This window comes from Neodiprion virginianus, chromosome 3 (assembly GCF_021901495.1).
Source record: "Neodiprion virginianus isolate iyNeoVirg1 chromosome 3, iyNeoVirg1.1, whole genome shotgun sequence".
In the NCBI taxonomy this organism is placed as follows: domain Eukaryota; kingdom Metazoa; phylum Arthropoda; class Insecta; order Hymenoptera; family Diprionidae; genus Neodiprion; species Neodiprion virginianus.
The window spans coordinates 27,680,607-27,702,396 of record NC_060879.1 but is presented as its reverse complement, the minus strand read 5'-3'; the positions used below and the strand labels follow the sequence as shown (position 1 = coordinate 27,702,396).

Here is a 21,790-nt window from a genome sequence, read left to right as displayed (position 1 = left end):
ACTTCAAGATCGAGAGAGCAAATGAAAAGTTGTTGGAATAATTATGAATATTAATGTTATGGAATACATCGAGCGCTTGTCTAATAGAATCCCATTTCGAAATGAATAATTCTTCTATTTCCATATTATAGCGGTATTATTGTAGGTAATCTAGTTTATCTCATGGAAAATTATAAAATTTATAGTATGCATCACATATTAATCGTAAATGGATCATATACATACTTATTAATATCTTACATGGACCGCATATACATTATACATATATACTTTTTGGTCTCTGCATCATTATTACATCTGATCTATTATTATTTATGATCTATTTATACATTCTTCTCTCGGGTACCTATAATTTAATTAAATCACTGTTTTATTACGAATTTTGGAACAAATTTATTTTCATTATTAATTTCTCGTATCGCCGACAAGTCGGTAAGTACCACTCTGATGTTCTGCAATAAGTTCTCAACTCTACCGTTGGAACCACTGACATGTATGTTGGAACCACTGTGGTTGGAACATCTCAGGAAGCGCAAGCGCACGACAATTTTCGTTTGTCACACCAAAGCCCATTAGGGCAACTGTCTTTATATTCTTCAGTCAACGCCTGCTCTACTGAGATTCAGCTGCAATGAAAGAAGAATTTAAGAGACTTTTATTTCTTAGTTATTCATCAACACATTCTATTGAAGAATACCGGCCTGAAAATAAAATCAGGGATATCAAACTCGGCTTGTGAAAGTGGGCCAATTTCTTTACAGATAATAGTTGCGATTTATTCTTTGAGGTGATCCTCATGCAATTACATGTACATGTTGCTCTCTTTTTCTAATGACGGCTTCAGCTCGGTGCACAAACAACACGAAAGTATTACTTCGTGACAAACGCGTAGAAGCCTATCTGAACGTCCATGGCGTACCTCAGGCAGAATTTGTCGTTACTTGCAACAATGGCAATGTTCTTGTGTGTATATATCCATAGCCTTAGGTTCAACCAACTATGGATTTGGGAATTGCAATTACTCTAACCATAACATAATAGATTAGTTTGACAATTGATATCTGTTTATTCGATTTACTCGATGCTATATGAATTTTCAAACTGTAAAATATATACGCAGTAACGATCTCGAGCTATTCAGAGTGGAATTACCGCACCCAGGCAATGAAAATTCCTGTGTTGCCAACGCCATTTGAGAATGGATTGAAGTCGTAATTCTTCATTTAACACTGGTACTGACACTTGCCAGTCGTCTCGTTTCCTTGTCACGTTACCGGTTCGTCGATTAAGTTTGTCTCTCTGTCCTTCGAAGAATTTTATTTCGTACAGTAATTTAATCGAGACAGCATTAATTTTATTATACAGTTGAGTCAAAAATATCTGTACATTTCATTACACGTAGTGGATTCGATTTAACCGTAGACCAGACTACGTTACGAGACCGACATAATATCAGCGATAAATTCAAAGATACAACCATTAGCGATTAAAACGATGGCCTATCGACTAGAGTGACGCGACTAGTGTTTTGAGATATTATAATATGTATATCTCATGTGTCTAATGGAATGAGGTCGTGAGCGGCAAACATAAATATTTTGATGACAAAAGGTCGTATAATTTCTTATTACTACACTAAACTTGTTAAAATAATCAAACTTGAGAACAACATAGATACATAATTCAAATAAGCAATTTGAAAAACTAAAGGCAAAAGGTCGTATGTAACCGGATGTTTTTGAGCATTAAGATATATTTTAGTTAAAAAAAAAAGTAATGATAAATGTCTAATAAAAATGAGAAAGCACAAACTTTTTATTGCAGATAAAACGCTGTAACATCGCAAATTCATTTCCGATTCTCGTATAGAATGTGCTTTACCCTCGGCTTTGCTGGTTCAAATGTCACGATGCAAAAATCATTCTGTATTGAAAATATTTCGGTAAACTGTCGAAGTTGTCCCCATATTTTGTAAAGCTTGCACCTTTGAATAATTGGGTATGCGTTCCTTCAAGCCTTCATCATATATGATCGTTTTGTAATTACTTATTGTTCTTCACATCTTTATCCATTTGTCTTCGCCTAGTAATTATTACCGCATCGCGAAACAAAATATTTTCACTCTCAAAATTAGCTTATAATGCCTAATTAGTTAGGATGATATCAGATCGTGTATTATACATAGATCGCGCTATCGTCGTCCTCATTTTCACATATACCACAATTTCCTGTAACTTTTCAGACAGGGTCGCACATAAGCTTCTAACGACCACGCGTTAATACACAACGGTGGTTGGCAGTGTCTTTCAGTAACCGAACGGGCAGTTCCAGTGGATAACTGCCGTAATTATAGCACCAAAATCGTTTCTTCGGAAACATTAGACATCGATATGTTGATGCGAACGTGTGTCGTGTTCTTCGTTTTTATTGTCAGTAAACTTTTAATCGGAGTAAACACGCAGTTGCAATGTAAGGATGAAAGAAATCTGCCAGTGGACTGGTAAGTGACTTGCCATATCTCGTTTGCTTTGTGCTTGATTCGTTGTTCACTCTCGGAGTCAGAAGCCAATTGTATGATACATACTTGTATCATAAGATCTATAATCTATTTCTCTCGGCGTTTAACGCATATGCATCATATTCCATCGCCATATACTTGCGTACGAACATTTTTTTTTAAAACTTCGTTAGTAATGTTCAGCTGTAGATCTTAGAGACAAAGCGGTATGACTGGTTAAATCTGATTTAAGGTGGGCTAATTTTATTGAGTAATTGTGTCAATTGTCATAAAAGTGCGCACCGAGTGCAGATTTCCTGGTTTTCAAGCACTGAAAAGGCTAGAAAACTAATGAAAACCGCACTCATAATTAGTGCGCACTTTGGCTGTAAATCGAATTCGTCATAAGTAAACGATCAAGTATCGAAAATATTTTCAAATTTGAAATTTCTCAGCCTCCCCTTTTACTTTTTCGTTTACGCGAAACACGTTGATTAATATTTCTAGAAAAGTTTGCCTTATTTTTCAGCACTGCATGTGAAAAAAATGACACAACGCGTTTTCTGTGTAAAATTGTTCTATCTTTCCGCATATTTAATCGGTTTTCGGGTAACTCCTAAGCGAAGTAAAGTAACGCGGATATAAGTGACGTAATTCAACTTGCAAAAAACGTGCTCACTTAGCGCATATTTCCTAGTTTTTAATCAATGTACACAGAAGAAAACTAACAAGAAAGATATGAGATGGACTCATTATTAGTACGCACGTTTCCTGTGAGTGGAATTCGCTATCAATCCATGCGTTTGAGCGGTACCGGCAATTTCATGGATATCCCACTTTGAAAATATGAAACTCTTATAGATAAAAATTTCTAGTATTTCGATCAAATTACTAAGACAATTTTTTCATTTGCGGGTGCTTAAAAAACAGCATTTCAATGGAAAACATGGTTTTCAGCTGATGCTGAGGACCTATCCAAAACTAGATTTCAACTATCAATGATCAAGTACAAATTAATTAAAATACATCTCTATTCGGAGAATGAACACTTTTACTTTTAAGGGTATAACTTTTATATGACGTTGATTTGTTTTATAAATCTTATGCTTCACATATGGTGTACAATATTTCAGGTTTGTTATGTACAAACTTCCCAAAATATCGCAAAGTAGCAACGATTTAATAAGGAAAGGTCTGGCATATGTTTACATGACAAGTAATACGATAATCGATGGGTGGAAATTATCCAAAAAATCGATCGGATTAGAATCCTCGATTCCCGGCCGAACTTTAGAACCTTTGTATCACCAAGTAAGTATTTGCATTATCATTTAAAATATCATTATAACTAATAAAATATTGTTCCCTCACGAATGTTGAAATTGGTGCCAAAATTATACACAACATTATATGCAATATTAATTTAGAACATATTATATGAAAAAGAATTAGTAAGCCATTTGATCTCTGCAAATTGCAGAAATACCTTAAAATGGGTTGAAAAAGTTGAAATTAACATTTATTTTATAATCATTAGAACAACTCAATTCTTTGGACTTTATATAACGACCACGCGCCCAATAAGACTGCTACGGTAAAGTATGGGCATTCCAAAGGTGTAGTGATAGCAGACACCCACCAAGGTTTCTGGTTGATTCACAGTGTGCCTCGATATCCTCCAGCACCCGATCATGGCACTGAGCCTCCACTAAGAGCTCGCAAAGAAAGATCTGTGGATGTAAAATCACTTTCAGATGCAGGTTACAGCTATCCTAAAACTGGACAACTGTATGGACAAAGCTTCTTGTGCATTTCTGTAGATAAAGATCAGTTTGATCTTATAGGCATGCAATTGATGTACAATGAAATTATTACATACAAGAATAATTTGCCAGAAGACCTTACTCAGCAATACCCGGTTCTGACAAAAGCAGCTAACAGGATTCGCATCAAAAATGCTCCGTACAACCATAAAACATCAATTCAGTCTTTGAGTGGAACTGAATTTATATCATTTGCCAAAAGTGACAAGTGGGAAAAGGGTAAAGAATGTTTTATTCTCAGCTTCAATGTTTCTTTTCCGTAGGAATTGCAGATTAGGCTTTACTTTGACAATGCTTTTTTGACGAAAATTGTTAGCAATGTATGATGGAAATGTTAATTCTAAATACAATTAGTGGCTGCGAATGATCAAAGAACAATTAAAATTACTCCGGTTCTGCTTCGGTTTTACAACAAAACAAAACGATTTACTAATTATGACATGAACAACTTCTTATTATTAATATGAAACCTAATAACCAGGCTTTCAATGGCATTCCTTGAATCGTTCAATAGCTTGAATACTTACTGTCTTTGGATTTTTATACTTATATATATATATTTATACTTATATATATATATATATACACATATATATATTGCTACAAAACAGTACCGTGTAGTTAATCTTCACAATTTTAATTTTATATGTAATTGCAGACCTGTATGATGAATTTGTTGCACCGCAACTTGGAGCAGATCTTTTGGCTGAGACATGGGTACATGGTCCTGGCATATTGCCATCAGATTGTAGTGGTACAAAGTAAGTTTTGGCACATACCTATTAGATACGCACAGTTCATAAACATATTTATCTTACAAACGTGCAGTACAATATTGTTGTCGATTATTGCAGAGTGATGAACATCAAGTCCATTAATTTTCCCGAGGCAAATGTGATGTTTACATCATTACAGGATCATTCAAAATGGGCTGTATCTAATAGTGCTAACAAAAATCACAATTGGGTATGCATAGGTGACATTAACAGAGCTGTGAGTATTCTAAACTCATATTTTCAGGTTCTCACACTTGTCACTGAACTTCTTTTCCTTTTATATCTTGTACGAGGAAAGTGCCACCTCGTGATAATTTTTATTTTTCTGCCGTTACAATACGTGATAAACGATACTTCGTTTTAATAAAATTATTCACATTTCAGAGTTCACAATTGGAGCGAGGGGGTGGAACGGTGTGCTTAAATTCACAGAATTTATGGACAAGTTATCGTCATATTGTAAACGACGTGGAAGCATGCCCCAAAAAATGGTCTCGTTTCTAGAACTCGATATCTAGATTAATTTAAGAAATAGATATAATTTTGACTTACAGTATTACTTCCAAATAAGGCCGCTCGAAGGCGGTGAGGGGAATATGATTCTTAGAAGTTACTTCCCCTACCAATATGTCGAGCCATGACTTGACTCAGCTGGCTTTACCTCTGAATAGGAGTGCGTGTCTCTTTACATATGTAAATATCTAAACACTCATTAACAGAAATATATAGTGACGAAAGCGCTCGAGCAAAGATTACGAGAAGTAGCTCTATTCAGAAGGGCCATATTCGGAGGAAATACTGTATTTAACTTACTAAATCTACCTCTGGTCAAATTCAGTAAAAAATGCATGTATCACAGCGTCATTAATGAATGAAATTGGAGTCGGACCATATTATTTTCCAGGTTGTAGGCGAATCTCAAATCAGTACGAAACTTTTGTGGTAAAAAGTAAGTCAATAACACATTTATGTCTAGACAATAGTATTCAAGATTAGTATATAATGATTTAATATTACTTCTGCATACCTGCATTTGAGAAATAAATATTATAGAATAAAAAAATTACTGAAAAACCGTTCTTTCATACCATTGACAGTTTACACCATGTCCACAGTTACCTCACATCGTGATCACGTCGTGGTCACATCAAAAGATTAGATTTAATCCTTTTCACATATCCGGGAAAAAAAATGATAAGACCATTGCGTCGCTTGCTGTTTCTCCTTCAAGGTAATTCGAATTACGAAAGCCCTGGTGGTCATCGCTGCTGCTACTAGAAAATGTGTACGGTTAACTTCGAATCACTGTTGTCACGAGTACATTTACTCGAAACATATGGCACTAGCAAAAGTTTACATCATAACAGAACATTGTTTTAACGTAATCCATTGAATAATTTAGTTATAATGGAGTCATCATGATAAAAATGATGAAAAACCGTCAAAAACCACATCTATCGGATCCACGACGGTCTAACGTAATATTCAATCTACCCCCACCACTGAGCTCGACCGTTAACATTGCACTTATGGGATCAAGGCATCCATCTCTAATTTAGTATCCTTGTACCGAGTCAACATGGTTGAGGAAATGAGAGCAAAGGTACTAAGTTTGCAATTATATATTTGTTATGATCGGTTAGGCTTTAAACGTCATACTAGCATTACCAGCCAATTCAAAATCCGTTGCCTATTTTTGAAACTTCTTCACGATGTGACGTTATGACGCCGTATTAAATAGCTACATACCTATGTAGACTTACTTGATACAGTGCGATATTCACGTCGTTTGGACGGTAATATAAATCGCAACAAAGTAGATAATTCTTTGGGTTCATCGTTGAAAATAATAACGAATTGTCTATTCGCAGTACAGAGTGTACCTTGACGGGTCACTTCAGATATACCAAATGAATGTTTCGAATTATTAGCAAAAAATTAGAGTGTCGATAGTTATTCTTGAGTTTTGATAAATGATCGTATCTTTCACTATCCCAAACGATAATACAGCACAGAGATACGAACTACGTGGCAAATGTCTCACCCTCAGGAATGATCCGAAAAGTTCTCTTCACCTGAAAACTCCTTTGGACACTCCAATTTTTGTCGAAAAATTTGTGACATGCCAACATTTGGCACATGTCGAATACCCTATGTAAGTTCACTCTGTAGTGCAACTAGACACAATGAAATAATAGTAGCAACGCTCGTATACTAGCTATATCTTGTACGTTGTGAAAAATGTACAGAAGTATGAACAAATTGTAAGACAAATACGTGTTTTCATTATAAATTCTCATATTACCAGTAACGTTTATTGTTCTTCAGTGGTGTGAAGATTTAGAGGAGCTACTTCAATGTCCTGTTTGTTTTGAACGACCCGAGTCTCCAGTTAAACAATGTGAACGCGGACATCATATTTGCAACGTCTGCAAAGACTTAATAACGGAATGTCCTTTGTGCAAATCTAGATTCTCAAATGCCAGAAGCTATCTTGCTGAAGAATTATCAATAAAACTTGATGACATAAAGGTAACGGTCTATAAGTGGTATTTGATTATACTATTTATAATGCTGCTGTCATGCACAAACCAAATCAAAATTGACTTCTGTACTACCTTGCGCTTGATATAAAACTGAACTATTCGAAGTCTAATGAAATTTATCATAATCGATTAACGAACTAATGACTTCAAACTTGTTTACTTAATTTTGCAGCTTTCATTGCTACATCCAATGCATAGCCTCAACAACAGAGGTCGAAACAGTGTAGGATCACAAACTGAAACCAATGTGGTAATTGCAAAAAATGGATCCAAGATAACCAAGCGAGCTCCTCCCGAAGCTCCCAAGGGAAAGTTTCCATGTCGCATCGGAACCTGTGTAGAAACATTGCCACATGGTCGAATGATTCCACACATTCGTTTTTATCACAAAAATAAATTTCATGAGGTGATAACCGATAACAGTGTGTTTTACTTGTTCCAGTTGCAATTTTTGCTTAATTTAGATAATGAGATGCCACAATAGTTTTACAATTTGAATGTTGAAAATCAATGAAATTTTAAGTCAAAAATATGTGCTACGGATTTGAATATGCATTACCAATTGTCATAGGTCTTTTTAATCAAGATCTGGAAAATATTTTTCTAGTTTTCTTAATTCTAAAATACTTATGTAATGTTGAGAAATAATATATTAAATTAGACATAAGAATTAGTAATCATTCAATTTGAACTTTTTTCATATTCTCTATGAAGTCTAACTGCACTTCTGAAAACATGTATCAGCAAGTATGGGAAATGGAGTATTATAAAAATGTAAAGTATGACTTGGCTATTCGAGTTGCGGAGATGGGATTATTCTTCATGCACATCAAGATAGACGACAATGGTGATTTGTTTGGAGTTGTACAGATCGTGGGCACTAATTATATCGGCAAAGAGTTTAATTATGAACTCAAGATTATGAGTAGCAAAAGAATAAGCATCTTCAAAGACAAAGTGAGTCAGTACTGTACATAAAAAAAAATTATTAACAGATATTAATGTTTCGGGGAACGAATATTTATCAGCTATAAAATACAGGGAACAATTTTAGAAACATTGATAAATTGGTACCTACACGAATTTCGAAGTGAAATTTTTCTAATGATTTCAACTCGTATAAAATTATGCAGCATTTCTTGACTGCTGTATATATATATATATATATATATATATATATATATATATATATATATATATATAACCCAATTATAATTTCTTTCTGCGTCAGTACTATTATATCGTTTGTATTTACTTTCTCTAGGTACGCTCCTGTGTTACAAGTCCGATGTCCCTTTTTGAAAACATAGACTGCCTGTCCATTAACCATAAGGACATGACTCGCATGATAGCTGGCAGCGATACCTTCACATGTATCATGATTTTGACTCGTCTGCCATAAACCGTTGCCAAAACTTCAATAATTTCACTCGTTCCAATGATGGTCGTGGATGCATACTAATGGAAATTTTAATACAAATTGCTGATCACACTAGAAGTATGTGTAAATTTTCATAATCATCAATCAAAGATCCATCTTAAAATAGCATACATTGAAGCCAGCATCGTAGTGGGAGACTTGAAATGATCAAATGCGAATTTCAAAATGATTCAAAGATGGTTACCGTAGGCTTAAATTGTTACTTTTTTACCTGTCACTCTAATGACATTTAAATGATTGTGATGAAAATGTATAAGAAAATAAGCTCATATTCTATTCATTAATAAACTAAGATGAACATTGATGACTACTTTAAGTTTTCGAATTATTTTAAGAAATGCGGTGATTTAATTATAAGGGATATTTCACTTATCTATGAAAAAGTGTTCTGGAATCAAATTCACTGTATGAGGCAAGCTATCGAATGACGCAAATATTGCTCTGACTTTGTACCTGTAACCTTAAGTTTGGTAATACATATAGTAATAAGCATATAAATCTCCCCAGGACGAACTACCAAATATATTTTAATACTCTTTGCACTACATCGAATAATAAACATTTTTGTTACTTATGTGTAGAGTGCCAAAATGACATATGTATACTTAGAAATCGAAGTGTTAAGAATTACGGCTGGTTGGGTTAATTACCCTGTACTCAATTAAAATAACGTTCAGCACTTCAAAATATGTTAAGACAGTTCCTCGCAACCTTTATTGCGTATAATTGGTAAGTTTACTTTTTATGGCCCACTATAATGAATAATGCAACTACCTAAAGTGCCTTTGTATCCGTGGCAAACTTGCCTACGTAATTTTACATCCTTGTAGTTTTGGAACATAATTTTACAACGAAATATATTTTTTCTGAACATAAAACTGCCCATAGTGAATGCAATTGCATTACCCAAACTCCAATCATTCCTACTCTTTCTTCCAAAGGAATTCGATTTTCCAATAGAACTACGCTATCAATGAATAGAAAGATTTGCATTTCTTCAAGAAATTGCGGTTGGGCGAGTACCTGCGCGATGCCACTTAATGACGTTCACGGACTATATGCATGTTTTTAATGTTTAATACTACTATAACTTCAATTACTAATGAAATCAAATTGTTACAAATTATTGGAAAATTTGTAATTACTATATTGATAGGTTTAAAACAATATCAGTTTTGCATATTTAACATAATATATTTGCAGGTAATTCAATATTTCTATAAATTTCTATATTTTAACCATTAAAACATAATCTTTAAGATATCAGTTTTGAGTTTTTATGAATATTTCATTAGTCTACATATGCCTTCATGACGACAGTGCTTTTTTTTTACCTTTTCTTACTTTTTGTGTTGCTATTCAAGCTTGGGATATAATTAATGAATCAGTCTCCAGCTACTCTAGCTGTTGTTATGTTATAAAATTTATTTAGTTTGTAATTCACCTGAAACAAATATTAGAATCCAAGTATATTATTGATGAGGGTAGCCGTTTCTTCTTTTATCATACTAAAATACATTATGCTGTCGTACCTATAATCAGTTGAAAATAGATCTTCACGACAGAGAATTTAAATAATGCTCGCCCTAAATGTATTAGCAAAACTCTATTTATTGAAGTTTCCTTGCTTATAATACTTTGGATATAGATTTTAATTCAACGCTATGATAACATCAAGGCTGCATGATGGACTCCCTAAAACCATTCATGCTTATTGTTATTTAGGTAATTACTGACAAGCCTAAACTTGTGTTTACTTAAGTTCCAAATAATTTTGGCTTTAATGGAACCATGTCGCATCGAATAGTAATCAGGACCCAAGTCGTGCTACTAATTCTAAAGATCCTGACGTACGAAAATCTATCGCCATATCCAGGGTATAGTCCCTACTCAAATAGTATACTTTCGAATTTCTGTAACAACTTGGTAATAGTGATAGAGAAGTACTGTCCATGTTCTGTTTCTGGTAATAATATTCATACCCAGATTCGACCATTATGCGTGTTTTTTTAACCTTTATTAACGAATATCAATGTTCCCAGTGGATCTCACCATACTTCATGCTAAGTTTTGGGTAATCTATTATTCCATCCGATATTCCTGTCAATTGGTGGTTTTTGTTTGTTGACTTGTTTTTTCTTTCTCTTTGGAGGGGATTTATTAGTGTGTGAAATTTTTTTCATTCTGTAACTTACGTTATCATAGCTTTTGCTGTGATTATGTCTAGTTACTTAGCCCGCGTGTTGGGTAAGAGGATAAGTTTGTTCCATGTTGCGTTAGCGTTCAACACGTTCCTTCAAGTACCACCCTCACGAAGCGATTTTTGCTGTTCTAGAAGTCTTTCCAAAGGTGAAGGGCCAGGACCTGACCAAAGAGATTGCTGGCTAAGTCTGTTCTTCACTTGATCCTGATTAGATGGGTTTTGTTGAGGTGCTGCTCCCCATGTGTTACCACTAAATAGAGAATATGTATTTCCAGCACCTGGTGACTGTGGCTGTTTTTGTTCTATCTGAAAATAAGTAAATTGATATACATTATGTTCTTAAATATTTATATTTATGTACATGTCTCTGTAAGTTGATAATACGAAAAACAAAAAAAATAAGAGCGGCAATTGACTTTAACGTAAATAATGTTATTATGCTTCACAATTGGATAACTCATTAATCTCAATATTTAAGTTTACTTGAATATTTGTTGGGAAACTTCGCACCTCATACGACCTAGCTTCGTCAAAACTGTTTCTGCTATACGGCTGTCTGCCTAGCATCGGATTTTGGTGATAATTATTTCCTGGTGTGAGTGGTACTGTAGGAAATATGTTTGCTGATCCAGGAGGACTTGCTGTTGGCCAATTTTGGAACACATCACCTGTCATATCCTTGCATGGGATTTGAGATGCTCTTGTATTTCCCCACCAAGTAACTGGTGGTTGTGGCGGCTGGTTATCCTTCCACAAGTTGAAGTCTTTGTTTTCGTAACTAGAGAATCTTTGATAATTATTTGAAGATTGTTGACCTTTGCTGGTAGTGGCCTGAGTCGGAAACGTGAATTGACCCGTTGCCTTAGTGTAGGCTGCTGGAGACATTTGTTTCTGATACATCTGATTGAACGCATTCTGTCCAAAATTAGGATTGTAATTAATACTCTGGACGTTTGATAAATTTGTTGGATTTATTGTGGCGTTCGGAATACTTGGCAATGTTACATTTTGTTGAAAAGTGTTTTGATAACTTGCCATATTTTGTAATCCTTGCATTCCGTTAGTCATACCAGCCATTGGTAACTTCATTTGACCCTGCAAATTAGGACCATTTGGCCTCAAATTAGTTTGGACTATACCCTGCTCTTGGATTCCCATCGTTTGATGCATTCCGGCATTCTGAATCATAGTTTGCTGCAGAGCAGCACTTTGGGAAATGTTGGTTCCAAAACTTTGTTGAGGAACTGAATTTGGTCCAACATTTTGCTGTAACGTTCCACTCTGAGGCGCATTTTGGCCCATTCTCTGATGAGCTAGTTGATTCTGATTTACACCATGAGACATTGTAATATTTTGAGGCATATTGAATTGCCCTGGGACCTGGTATTGTGGAAAATTCTGCATATGTCCAGTCATGAAATTTTTACCGAATTGAGGATTTTGTACATTAAAGGGCTGATTTTGGTACGCAGTCTGCCCAGAAACATGATTTTGAAAACCAAATTGCGTCATGTTGTGAGGAGGCTCATTTGGCGGATGCTGATTAACTTGTGATGGTTGTGGTATATCTAATTTCAATTTTAATTGATTTGAAATTGATGTAGCTTGGTTTTGTACTGGCGTACTATTCTTTGCACTAGCCACTCTACTTATAAGGGGTATCGAGTGAATTTGTCCACTTGTGACCTGATTTGAATTCAGGAGACCATTTTGATTCGATGATTGTAAATTCATCTGGACAATTTTATTGACCCCATTTTTAGTCGGTGAAGTAGGTGTTGGCTTAGCCTTGACATCCTCCTCCTCAATTATTACTGGTGATACATTCTTGAACGTCACTTGCTTCTGCTCAGTTTCTGCACGACGCATTATTGCCTGCATAGCCACATTTTGTCTTGGCTTTCTGATTGACGGTATCGAGTTGGTTTCTGAATTGCTACCTTCAGTGCCAGTCACTGCAGAATCCCTACTGCGTTCTAGGGAACCTTGCGGCTTTAGTATACCTATCCGTTTCTCAACTATAAATAACAAAATATATTAGTTGCATCAGCTAGATTAATTTAAAATGCTTGACTTTTATTTTAACATTTTAAGGTAATAAATTTTCAAGTTTGACTCACCTGTCAATTCAGGAATATCTGCTTCCCATGACCCCTTGCTGCTAGCTGACTCTGACGGAACTGGACTGGTATTTACTAGTGGTTGTTTGTCTTTGTTTAGGCTCAGCTCTTCCAACTCTTTCCACAATTCTTTACTAAGTCCGGCTGTTTCATTTCCTGCTGTAAATTTCTCTTGTACATCCAGGTCACCTTTTACAATGGATATCAACGCTGTGCCATTCACTTGTTGTTCTGTCAACTGATGACCCAAATCTAAGATACGTATAGCACGTAATTTGTTCAAAGATACAATATCACCATCGAAATCTGTGTTAGTGAATCGAAGAGCCTCAAAGGCTTTCTCCAGAGGCAAGAAGCCTTGTAAATCACGATCCTCTGGTAAAGGGACTTTTCCATCTGTGACAAAAAAATTGTCACGTAAATAAATGTTGTTATTAGGTAAATTTATTGATAAAAGGTCAAAGAATTATACAACTCTGAGAACTGAAATGAATATCGGCCATCACTGAATCACATTGTTAAAAAAATCCACGAACTTACAGTGATCAGATTTGAAGTCGCCAATGCTTTGTTGTAGTCCATTTAAAAGTAAACAAAGACTGGGCCAAATCTGCAATCTAGATGCAAAAGCTGTTTCTTCCAGAATTCTTGGTTTCAGACGAATCCACTCAAGGCACAATTTTACTGCAAATATTATCAAATAATTGAAGTAATATAGCACCTTGAAATTATTTGAAACAAAATACTTCTGAGTCACACTTATATCGCACAGTAGTGTATCTGTTTCACCATTTACAGAATTCAATAATACTGTCAAAACTCACTTGTCGGTAATGCAAAGTAGTCCATCACAGCTCCTTTAATTGTGTAAACAGGTAAAAGTAAAGCTGATAGACTTCCAGCTATTAAATCCAACACACAGTTTCTCGCAATTTTTTCATCCGAACTCAACTGTTCTGTATTCAAAATGTCTGCACTATCAGTTATATTTCCAACAGCGTGTTGTAGTGCGTATAAATTGATTGACAGCATTTGTACCAATCGCCAAGAGCTAAAGCTTTCCGTTGCTACAAGAGCAGTCATAGTTTCAGTAAGAATGGTCACATACTTTGCAGCCACACTCACTTCTCCTAGATTGTGCAGTACGCCATGCAGCTTCAAAAAAACACTTATGTATTCTTGAGACGTTAGTTTAGTCTTCCCTTCAGTATTGAACGATTTGTCATTCAGGGCAGAAGATAAGGTCTTTGCTAGATTTGCTGTCGCAACAGGAAATGGATGTTTAACAGCTACCGATCGCACATAGTGAAAAACCGTGCCCAATTTATCACCGCGAGATGCTTCCAATAATGCTAACTGATTGTATGGTTGGCCACTAGATGGTGACAAGGATACTGCATGTCGATAGAACAGTTCTGCTTGTCTATTTTCGTTCCTATAACGAGCTATATCTCCCAAGTGAACAAGACAATATTGGCACACGTAGAAACAGGAAGATTTATGTGGTGCTGATAACTTTTCTACTGCCTTCCATGGTGAGGTACATCCATATACATAGCTCTTGCTGTAATACATAAGAATTAACAATAAGAAAATATAGTTCAAGAAATTATCTAATACTATGAAAATAACAAAAATTGCAATTGAAGAAATGTGGATCACTAGTGCTCTAGTGATGCGACAGATGTTCTCAGGCATCTTCTGGCAGGAGTAATTCAATTCTCAGATGGAGTATTTCTAGTATGACTTCTTGTAAATTTCGCCTGCACTTCTTTCCGTTGATACTGATGCCAAAGTGTTGTATGTGATATATAGTACAGAGTAGTGAAGAATAGTAACCAGGATGGTACACATTATCTGGTTTACTGAATGATTTATTAAGTATATCTTTTGGATGACCGGGTGCTCGGAAATCGAGGTTGATCAGCCAAATCGAACACAGTTGTAGATACCAGCCTTTTGCTGTATCTTTAGTCCAGCATACTTGCGCTGAGATGTCGACTACAATACAGTCTGTACTACAATATATTATTTACACTACATACATTTACAGATTCAGCGTGTAATTCAAGTTATTGCAAGAAAGCTTACGGGACAGTGCTGGGACTGAAAAATGAAACAAGGTTTCCTATGAATGGGAATTACCACGGCGATGTTTTTCAAAAATAAGTTTACAAGGAAATTTGTACAAGTCTTTAACTGTGCATTCCATTGTAATTTGCAGACCCAAAACCGCTCTCATTTTTTCATAAAAGCAACTTTCCTAATAACGTAGAAAAGTTTGTTGCTCCACACATATTTGCAGAGAAGAAAATGAAGACTAAATTACCAGCATTTACAGTAGGCACATTTTGACAGCAAACTAAATAATTTTTTTAAAACATAGTTGCAAATACGTATATTTATTATGATAACAATAATAATTTCAATGATATCGTTTTAATGAGTCAGCACTAGTCCATATTTTGCCATTCACCGAAGAGATGTTCAACAAAAATATGAAGTTACCACCAGATCCGATATGAATAGAATTATTAAGAGTAAAAACTCACCGTCTGAATGGTAGATCCAAATCAAAGGCAGTACATATTTCTTGCAGAAGAGTTAAATAGAAACCACTTGCTGCTTCGAGACACCAACTCAACATAGCCTGGGATTCACCCCGTTTTGGATTTTTTCGATCTTTTGCTTGTGTTTGTAGAGTGGCTATGTAATTCTTAAATCCAAGGTTCCAGAGTTCTTGTTCGACTTTGCGGTCAAGTGCATATTCGAGATCCAAGATAAGGACCTGTTGATAAATCTTTTGAAGTTGCTGCTGGCAGACCCATGCATCGTTGTCATTTAGAAGATCCTTGCACTGTTGAACTTTATCCTTTAACGGTTCTGCCTTCCTGAAGTCAAAAGAAAAGTTATGAATTATCAACACATACATGCTGATCGCAAAGAATAACAATCGAGCAACTACCATTCTCAATGTTTTAAGTAGAGATCAAGTCCCCTTTGAGCAAAAATAAACCAATAATACAGAAACGTTTTAAAAAAACCAGAAAACAAAGAGCACTCGTTATCAACAAACTTAATGCTTGAGATGTGTACATGGGGCTACTGTTACAATTTTGCGTATTTATGGATGAAGATTAGTTGCATTTACTGTTAATAATTGTTATGAGACAGGATTTGAAACAGAGAATTTTTTTAGAATATCTTTACAGTGAAATTTATCAAAAAGCACTAGAAATTCCTTGATCCCGACAGCATACAATATTTTGTTTAGATTATAGTTTTTGGCCCCTGACTACAAAACATTCATCTCGAAATACCCAGAATGATACAAAACTCTGACTGCGCTGTTTCGGGCAGGTCTCATTTTTGGAGTAATAGTTCTTAGTTCCACTCAGTTAAACATCATAACACACTGTCGAGACGTTTATCCAAGTATTCATCTTGGAGGATAAATGAGCAGACCAATTTTAAATAAGAAGAGTTTCAATGCACGACTTCGGGGCCCCCAGAGGTTTTTGCCATTGTTAACGTTCTATAAATTAATAAATTGAAAGTTTATACTCACTTTAGTGCTTGGACAGCTGCTTTCAGGCCCATATTCTGCGTCAGCCGCGTTTATGCGCGATGTGGCCGACCTGCGGTAAGGAAAGGTTTAAGAATAAATGCTTAACTGTGACAATTAGATTAATTTTCTGAGGGACAAAAATGTTCAAGAACATTCGATTTCTCTTTATGAACCTACGAAAATTGATCGGATCGCGAAAAATAGACGCAATATTAATTAAAAGGTAAAAAAAATTTTCGACACACGTAATCCAATGAATGCTTTAGGTTAGGTCCGGTACGTTCGTCGGATACAATGATGTAAATGGTTGAAAGAACGTAGGAAACTTTATTAAAATAAGGTAAACGCTATGTCAAAATTGTTGAAGCTGATTTCTAGGTAGTTAATATCAGTTTAAAAACGTACTGTCACATATTTATTTCGGGGCTCAAAGTTACGGGAACTTGTGAAAACACATTAAACGACGGACGGACGGCTGGCTCTTTAACTATCGAAAAACGTCTGGCCAGTGCGTAGGTGGAGGCGGCAGTCGAAGAACACAAGAGAAATAATACAAATTGTATAATCCCAAAACTTTTTCTCAACGAATAGGTCTCTGTACAACATAAATACACAAGTCACGCGTTTCCTGAATCGTTTAATTATTCCAATAATTATAAAGAAAAAAAAAAAACATCAAATAGAACATTTCTACCATATATCAAGAATTTAGAGATATTATTATTGTCCTAAGTAAGTACGCGACACAGCGCTCCATTACTGAGGTGTCGTGACGTACAGTTTCAGGTTAGAATCAATTTATTTTCCGCAGGTTTAAAAACATATGTCACAATTTAAAATGACGTTTGTTTCGGTAAGATTTGTCACTCGCAGATATGTATGCCAAAGCTTGAAAAAAGTAAGTGAAGGACGAATGATAAATCCAAATTAAAAGCCACCCAAAAAAGTAGTAAACACGTATAAGTTATGCGGATTCTTCGCTTTATAGATTCATACATCATCATCATCGTCATCAGCGTCATCTGCTGAATATGATAATAAAAAAAAGGAGGAAATAGATGCCAGACGCAAGGAGATCATGGCCCGTGGTTTGCCGAAGCAAAAAGCAATCCCAGGTGTAAAGCAAATTTTACTTGTTGCTTCTGGTAAAGGGGGAGTCGGAAAGTCGACAACCGCTGTTAATTTATCTACTGCTATTAAAGCCGTTGAGCCAAATAAGTCTGTGGGATTATTAGATGCAGATGTATTTGGTCCATCCATACCGTTAATGATGAACTTACACGACACTCCGATTCTGAATCAAGAAAATCTAATGGAACCACTCCTCAATTATGGTGTTAAATGGTAACTGTCTATGTTGTGTCTTAGACCTTGCCGCTTGAGTTGAAGTATTTGGACTTATGTCATTGAATAATTAGTGTCCTGGTCCATACTTCCAAGATAATGCATGAAAATATTTGAAAAAACAAAAGATTACATCCTCTTTCCGGCTAATACTATTTTACTTGACCAAAGTTAAAAACATTTAAGAGCAACCTAACAAATATATTTTTATCCTGCATTAGTTTAACATATCCATTTTCTGGCCTGCTAGTTTTTAGTATTCGGAATGCTTTGTCATGCGAAGAAACTTTTCCTCTACACAACGCAATTGTCAGACATGCGTCTAATCCTACAGACTACAGGTATAATTAATTAGGTAAATTGACTTGCCACAATAGTTTTACACCGATTCATTATAAATGGTTCAGTAATAAATTTCACGAGTCAGGTCTCGGATATCTTGAGCTTGAAAGTACTAGCTGGCTTCAATGAATACAATTATGCCAATATTTTAAGACTATGATGACATTTTTTGTACACAGTATGTCAATGGGATTTTTGATTGACGAAAAATCTCCCGTTATATGGCGAGGTCTGATGGTGATGAGTGCTCTTGACAAATTAATCCGTCAGACAGCCTGGATGCCACTGGACTACCTTATAGTAGATACTCCTCCTGGGACAGGCGATACTCATTTATCATTAATCCAGAATCTTCCATTGTCTGGAGTTATAATAGTTACCACTCCACAGTCTGCAGCCCTTCAAGTAGCTAGAAGAGGAGCAGTTATGTTTCAAAAAATGAAAGTTCCCGTCGCTGGAATTGTTGAAAATATGAGCAGTGTAACCTGCCCTGTGTGTTCGCACCAAGTACAACTTTTCGGCGATGGAACGGAGAGCTTAGCCGAAGAACTCGGTAATTATTACACTTCGTAATCATACTCTAGGATAAAAATTTGCATGGGGGATTAAATTCAAGTTGAAATACATACTTGGTTCAAACTCGGTTCAGCTACACCTAGGAAAGGTTTTCTACAGTTTTCCTTGTCCCATGTGCAAATGCGGGTGTCTCTATTGAACATCTTTAGACGGTTGCAGTCGCATGATGATGGTCACTAATCCATCCCTTCCCTTGCCCCGCACAAGTCTTCTGTAGACTTCTGGGGACATACTCTACCGGGTATGGCGGGAAACGACAATGATTATGATTATTATTATTATTGATAATAGAATTTTAACTACATTATCATTATTATACCAAAGTATTCCCAAGCCTGAAAATCCGTATCTAGACAAAAATATGTTCAAATGCTTGACGATACAATATGTTTTCTTTCACAGATATAGATTTCTTGGAAAAAATTCCAATGGACAGCCAAATATCGAAGTATTGTGATAATGGAACACCAATAGTTTTATCAATGCCGCAAAGCTTGATTGCAAATGCTTATTACAGGCTTGCACATACAGTGATAGAATTCCTAAAGAAACAACCAATTAATAATACATAGCGTAATAATTAATTATCGAAATCTGTACTCTACCCTCTGTGATTTAGAATTATTTGGTAAAATAGGTTGTATATATATAATTTGTAATAAAATTACTATGTAATAAATACATGTTACGATTATTCATTGAATCCATATACGTTTACCTATGTCATACATATACTCAAGGGGCAACTACAATTATTTAATTGATTATAGAAATGGCAATAATCAATTTGCCCTCGCACATGAGGTGTTATCCAAAAATAAAACTATCCTGTCTCCGCTCTAGTGTTTGGGATGCTGTACAGATCAACAATCTAGTCAAATCAAAGGTAATTTGGTTTTGGTTAAAATTTTTTAGTGTCGTAGGTAAGAATAAACCCCGCGATACGAAAAAAATCCAATCCTTACCCTAGGAAGGTCGAGAACTTCATTTTCTATATCTAACTTGGTTTTATTTGCGACTTTTAAAAAATACGGTTGGAAACAAAAATGGTATCGCGCATAAAATTTGCTTCACATTAATTATAGAATTTTAACTATCATTGATGTAATAAGTAGAATGAAAATAAAATAATCAGGTTCAGCATTGTCTTCATAAGTTTCAAACTTAAACGTATGGAAAGACAGGTGAAAGGGTGGGGAAAGAAATGACTCATCAGTTTCACGTAGCTGTGAGGCAACAATTTCTGTCAGTAATGTCGTTGCAACCAAAGAGACAGTACAAGGCGTTGATGTCAACAGCATTTCAAAGTCTCTGTGAGTAAAACATGTGGTGTCCTAAATTTTGTTGAAACCTAAGTTACAACTGATACACTGCATAGCATGGATAGAATATCATACGACCGAAAATAGCACTTAAGTAAGACGTTTAATGTTTAGAAAGTTACAACTGGAATGATGTAATTGTTAACTAGATTTTATTTTCTGCGATATCAATGCTCACCAAGTTGCCATTCATTGTTTTGCAGAACTGAGATTAGGTACAATTATCAAACTATTTCAAATCATACTGATACTAGTTTGACATAAGAAATTTTCAACGGTATCTGTACTTATTTTTGTTTTTCAATGTAAGATGATCCCAAGTTCACGATAAAAAAAAAACATTTTTCCTGTTTCTGTTCGCTGATGAAGGGTGGATTAGAATTACACTCTTGTTAACATATTATAACATCATAAGAATAGATAATATAAAAGTTTTCAAATTTGAATGGATAAAATATGCATTTAGACCCAACAATGAGTTACGAATTAACGAGCATACATGCCGGAAACATCACAGAGATTCACGAAGTCCCTATGCGAGTTGTGACAAGACCGTTCCCTCCGGAAGTTAATGAAGAAAAGGTGAAAAGTTTGATGGATACATTGACTGATCCCGATAGAGAGTCATTAGTACCACCTGTCGATATTTTATGGATCAAAGGAAGAGAAGGTAACTCACCATGCCGCAGTCGAAATGTTTGTAAATCATATCTTAAATTATATAAGGTTTGATACAGATTAATTGTAAAAACTTGTTTCCTTCAGGAGGAGATTACTATTATTCTTTTGGAGGATGTCACCGGTATACGGCACATCAGAGACTTGGGAAGGAAACAATAAAAGCTAAATTAGTCAAGTCAACGATAAATGACTTGCGCAGTTATCTTGGAAGCTCCACTCCTGATCTCATATAATGACGGACTAACATGTGAGAAATAATATCTTATCATTAGTACTTTATCAGTTTGCCCAACTGAATATCACAAAAAAAAAAAAGTATAAAAAATATCAGTGATTGATAGAATTCCATCCTTATAATATATACAGTGAATCAATCAATGATATCCACATTACACAATTCGATGTAGGAAATTAATATCGACGAGATTTAAATCGAATATGCTTAAAATTTTTGTTCCAATCAAAAGTACACTGTGTTGTTTATTCGGATAAAACTGGTTTCTCCAGTATACTTATTTATAGAATTACTGAGCATATTTAAAAAGGCAAAT

General features: G+C 35.2%; 5 protein-coding genes and 1 long non-coding RNA gene across 15 annotated transcripts; 4 read left to right on the top strand and 2 right to left on the bottom strand.

The window, feature by feature from the left end:
* Positions 1 to 490: 490 nt before the first annotated feature.
* On the top strand, positions 491 to 8,319 carry LOC124300953 (deoxyribonuclease-2-alpha). 6 transcript variants are annotated; one of them, XM_046755480.1, is made up of 9 exons: positions 1,273 to 1,611; positions 2,243 to 2,500; positions 3,631 to 3,808; positions 4,035 to 4,539; positions 4,979 to 5,081; positions 5,175 to 5,313; positions 5,481 to 5,587; positions 6,001 to 6,699; positions 7,815 to 8,319. In XM_046755480.1, exons 2-8 carry the CDS (start codon positions 2,391 to 2,393, stop codon positions 6,005 to 6,007), a joined length of 1,149 nt encoding a protein of 382 aa, XP_046611436.1. In that variant the 5' UTR covers positions 1,273 to 1,611; positions 2,243 to 2,390; the 3' UTR covers positions 6,008 to 6,699; positions 7,815 to 8,319. The 6 variants fall into 6 exon arrangements, with proteins under 6 accessions (XP_046611435.1, XP_046611434.1, XP_046611437.1 ...); XM_046755477.1 differs by having other exon boundaries at positions 5,481 to 6,381; positions 6,499 to 6,699; XM_046755479.1 differs by lacking the exon at positions 1,273 to 1,611 and adding an exon at positions 491 to 787 and having other exon boundaries at positions 5,481 to 6,699.
* LOC124299624 (E3 ubiquitin-protein ligase sina-like) lies at positions 6,676 to 9,044 on the top strand. Its single transcript, XM_046752890.1, has 5 exons — positions 6,676 to 6,699; positions 7,425 to 7,628; positions 7,815 to 8,048; positions 8,357 to 8,599; positions 8,907 to 9,044. The coding sequence occupies exons 1-5, from the start codon at positions 6,676 to 6,678 to the stop codon at positions 9,042 to 9,044; spliced, it is 843 nt and encodes a 280-aa protein (XP_046608846.1).
* Positions 8,953 to 17,520, bottom strand: LOC124300949 (protein SMG7-like). 3 transcript variants are annotated; one of them, XM_046755466.1, is made up of 9 exons: positions 17,380 to 17,520; positions 16,975 to 17,044; positions 15,959 to 16,297; positions 14,231 to 14,970; positions 13,947 to 14,090; positions 13,407 to 13,802; positions 12,322 to 13,304; positions 11,770 to 12,201; positions 8,953 to 11,592 (listed from the first exon to the last, which is right to left on the bottom strand). In XM_046755466.1, the coding sequence occupies exons 2-9, from the start codon at positions 17,004 to 17,006 to the stop codon at positions 11,380 to 11,382; spliced, it is 3,279 nt and encodes a 1,092-aa protein (XP_046611422.1). In that variant the 5' UTR covers positions 17,007 to 17,044; positions 17,380 to 17,520; the 3' UTR covers positions 8,953 to 11,379. The 3 variants fall into 3 exon arrangements, with proteins under 3 accessions (XP_046611422.1, XP_046611420.1, XP_046611421.1); XM_046755464.1 differs by having other exon boundaries at positions 11,770 to 13,304; XM_046755465.1 differs by having other exon boundaries at positions 11,797 to 13,304.
* A 277-nt stretch (positions 17,521 to 17,797) lies between these two features.
* Positions 17,798 to 19,930, top strand: LOC124300955 (iron-sulfur protein NUBPL). The gene is made up of 4 exons (XM_046755482.1): positions 17,798 to 17,872; positions 17,963 to 18,318; positions 18,840 to 19,213; positions 19,639 to 19,930. Exons 1-4 carry the CDS (start codon positions 17,798 to 17,800, stop codon positions 19,806 to 19,808), a joined length of 975 nt encoding a protein of 324 aa, XP_046611438.1. The 3' UTR covers positions 19,809 to 19,930.
* LOC124300957 (uncharacterized) lies at positions 18,868 to 19,644 on the bottom strand. The gene is made up of 2 exons (XR_006907370.1): positions 19,290 to 19,644; positions 18,868 to 19,069 (listed from the first exon to the last, which is right to left on the bottom strand). It is a non-coding gene; the product is annotated as an uncharacterized LOC124300957 (long non-coding RNA).
* A 530-nt stretch (positions 19,931 to 20,460) lies between the features above and the next one.
* Positions 20,461 to 21,623, top strand: LOC124300956 (sulfiredoxin-1). 3 transcript variants are annotated; one of them, XM_046755484.1, is made up of 3 exons: positions 20,461 to 20,549; positions 21,025 to 21,228; positions 21,324 to 21,623. In XM_046755484.1, the coding sequence occupies exons 1-3, from the start codon at positions 20,489 to 20,491 to the stop codon at positions 21,470 to 21,472; spliced, it is 414 nt and encodes a 137-aa protein (XP_046611440.1). In that variant the 5' UTR covers positions 20,461 to 20,488; the 3' UTR covers positions 21,473 to 21,623. The 3 variants fall into 3 exon arrangements, with proteins under 3 accessions (XP_046611440.1, XP_046611441.1, XP_046611442.1); XM_046755485.1 differs by having other exon boundaries at positions 21,025 to 21,254; positions 21,324 to 21,567; XM_046755486.1 differs by having other exon boundaries at positions 20,532 to 20,652.
* The last annotated feature ends 167 nt before the right edge of the window (positions 21,624 to 21,790 follow it).

Coding starts and splice junctions, on each gene's coding strand:
- LOC124300953 (XM_046755479.1), top strand. CDS start 2,391: ATGTTGATGCGAACGTGTGTCGTGTTCTTCGTTTTTATTGTCAGTAAA. Junction 2,501..3,630: donor AGAAATCTGCCAGTGGACTG/GTAAGTGACTTG, acceptor ACAATATTTCAG/GTTTGTTATGTACAAACTTC. Junction 5,314..5,480: donor TAGGTGACATTAACAGAGCT/GTGAGTATTCTA, acceptor TTCACATTTCAG/AGTTCACAATTGGAGCGAGG.
- LOC124299624 (XM_046752890.1), top strand. CDS start 6,676: ATGGTTGAGGAAATGAGAGCAAAG. Junction 7,629..7,814: donor TAAAACTTGATGACATAAAG/GTAACGGTCTAT, acceptor TTAATTTTGCAG/CTTTCATTGCTACATCCAAT. Junction 8,600..8,906: donor TAAGCATCTTCAAAGACAAA/GTGAGTCAGTAC, acceptor TACTTTCTCTAG/GTACGCTCCTGTGTTACAAG.
- LOC124300949 (XM_046755464.1), bottom strand. CDS start 17,006: ATGGGCCTGAAAGCAGCTGTCCAAGCACTAAA. Junction 13,803..13,946: donor CGACTTCAAATCTGATCACT/GTAAGTTCGTGG, acceptor TTTTTGTCACAG/ATGGAAAAGTCCCTTTACCA. Junction 11,593..11,769: donor GTTTCCCAACAAATATTCAA/GTAAACTTAAAT, acceptor ACTTATTTTCAG/ATAGAACAAAAACAGCCACA.
- LOC124300955 (XM_046755482.1), top strand. CDS start 17,798: ATGTCACAATTTAAAATGACGTTTGTTTCGGTAAGATTTGTCACTCGC. Junction 18,319..18,839: donor CTCAATTATGGTGTTAAATG/GTAACTGTCTAT, acceptor TTTTGTACACAG/TATGTCAATGGGATTTTTGA. Junction 19,214..19,638: donor GAGCTTAGCCGAAGAACTCG/GTAATTATTACA, acceptor TTTCTTTCACAG/ATATAGATTTCTTGGAAAAA.
- LOC124300956 (XM_046755484.1), top strand. CDS start 20,489: ATGTCGTTGCAACCAAAGAGACAGTACAAGGCGTTGATGTCAACAGCA. Junction 20,550..21,024: donor AACAGCATTTCAAAGTCTCT/GTGAGTAAAACA, acceptor ATATGCATTTAG/ACCCAACAATGAGTTACGAA. Junction 21,229..21,323: donor ATGGATCAAAGGAAGAGAAG/GTAACTCACCAT, acceptor TGTTTCCTTCAG/GAGGAGATTACTATTATTCT.